Below are 1754 nucleotides of genomic sequence, written 5' to 3' on the forward strand. Positions count from 1 at the left end.
CACTCGTACGCACAACTTAAGAACGAATCTGTGCGTACGAACGGTTCTTGCATGAGGCCCACTGTTCATTAAGGCGATATTAACTCACAAATAATTAGTTAACAATCTAGTAAACATAAAGTTCTTTATTTGAACCAGAACTGTACAAGACTTACTGAAGTGTTTAAATAGATTCTATGGAAATTCTAAGTGCAGATGGACTGAACATCTTGTAAACATGTCAAACAACATTCATGGCTAAATATCTTAATCCACCTGCCCCTCAGATGGACAACTGTGGCCCTCTAGATCTTTGGCCTTGACTAAACCAGAATTATGAACAGAGAATATTGAATAATAGCAGAAATATTACTGGTATTTATTAAAAGGGTGTACAACTTCTTAAAAATAAAAATAACAACACATGAAATCTGTAATTTCATTAGCATTAGTTGAATCTTGTGTATCTTTCACTTAAATAACTAATATGTCTACTCATAAAACCGATTTCAGATACCTGTAATGTAATTGTGGTGAAGCCGATTAAGTGTGAAAGCGGCCTGCCATACACTTGAGCTTCCTTGTGCTGCTGAAATGATCTGCTGCTCACAGAGCAGACACCAACTGCTAAATTAGCAAGATGAACTTAAGAGAAAGCAGCCGTCCACATCTTTTCATCTCCACAGTTAACAAGAAAAAAAAAGTTTTTCAGACTCAGAAAAAAAACCTACGGTTGGTTCGCTATGTGTGTGTGTACATGTTTTAGTGTTACGGTGGGGACAATTATTGACAATTTCCCTGGTTAAAACACACTGAATTCTGTTACTTTCTTAAAGGAATGAATGATGTTTTCAGATGTTTTCTCAGTATTGTCTGTATTTGTATCAACTCTTAAAGTGTACTCATGTTTCTTCACTGTTGGATCATATTTTAGGTGAAAAAGCTCTAGCAGATGCAGGGATCCCATATTCAGCCATCGAACAAGCCTGTGTAGGATATGTTTATGGTAAGACTCTCACTGAAATGTATTAATAGCTTTGAATAATACCACGTTCATCACCAGATCTGAATGTTGACAATATCAAATCTTTTCAATGTAGTTTTGTTTTCTGAGTAGATAAATTAGAATACAGCGGGTAAAATAAGTATTGAACACGCCAACATTTTTCTCAGTAAATATATTACTAGAGGTGCTAATGACAAGAAATCTTCAGCAGATGTTGGTAACAACCTAAGTGATCCATACATACAAAGAAATCAAACCATAAATGTCCAGAAATGAAGTTATTTGTAATAATGTGGAATGGCACAGGTTGCATGCCACTAGTTTCTCCATACAGGAGGCGTCTTGAAGCTGTCATTGCCAACAAAGGTTTTTGTAAAAAGTGTTAGATAAATTTCAGTGTGTTCAATAGTTTTTCCCTGTGCCATTCCACAATATTACAAATAACTTCATTTCTGGACATTTATGGTTTGATTTCTTTGTATGTATGGATCACTTGGGTTGTTACCGACATCTGGTGAAAATTTCATGTCATTAGCACCTCTAGTAATATATTTACTGAGAAAAATGTTGGTGTGTTCAATACTTTTTTCCCTGCGTCATTCCACATTATTACAAATAACTTCATTTCTGGACATTTATGGCTTGATTTCTTTGTATGTATGGATCACTTGGGTTGTTACCGACATCTGGTGAAAATTTAATGTCATTAACACCTCTAGTAATATATTTACTGAGAAAAATGTTGGTGTGTTCAATACTTATTTTACCC

General features: G+C 34.9%; 1 protein-coding gene across 1 annotated transcript in view; it reads left to right on the forward strand.

Annotated features, from left to right (window-relative positions):
• The window catches only part of scp2a (sterol carrier protein 2a), a gene marked incomplete at its 3' end in the record, with an annotated part of 104434 nt that overhangs the window by 14013 nt on the left and 88667 nt on the right, over window positions 1-1754 (forward strand). Inside the window, 1 exon segment of the mRNA XM_014021985.1 lies at window positions 914-985. Within this exon segment, the coding sequence (XP_013877439.1) occupies window positions 914-985 (72 nt within the window).

This window comes from Austrofundulus limnaeus, unplaced genomic scaffold, assembly GCF_001266775.1.
Source record: "Austrofundulus limnaeus strain Quisiro unplaced genomic scaffold, Austrofundulus_limnaeus-1.0 Scaffold313, whole genome shotgun sequence".
NCBI classification, from domain to species: Eukaryota; Metazoa; Chordata; class Actinopteri; order Cyprinodontiformes; family Rivulidae; genus Austrofundulus; species Austrofundulus limnaeus.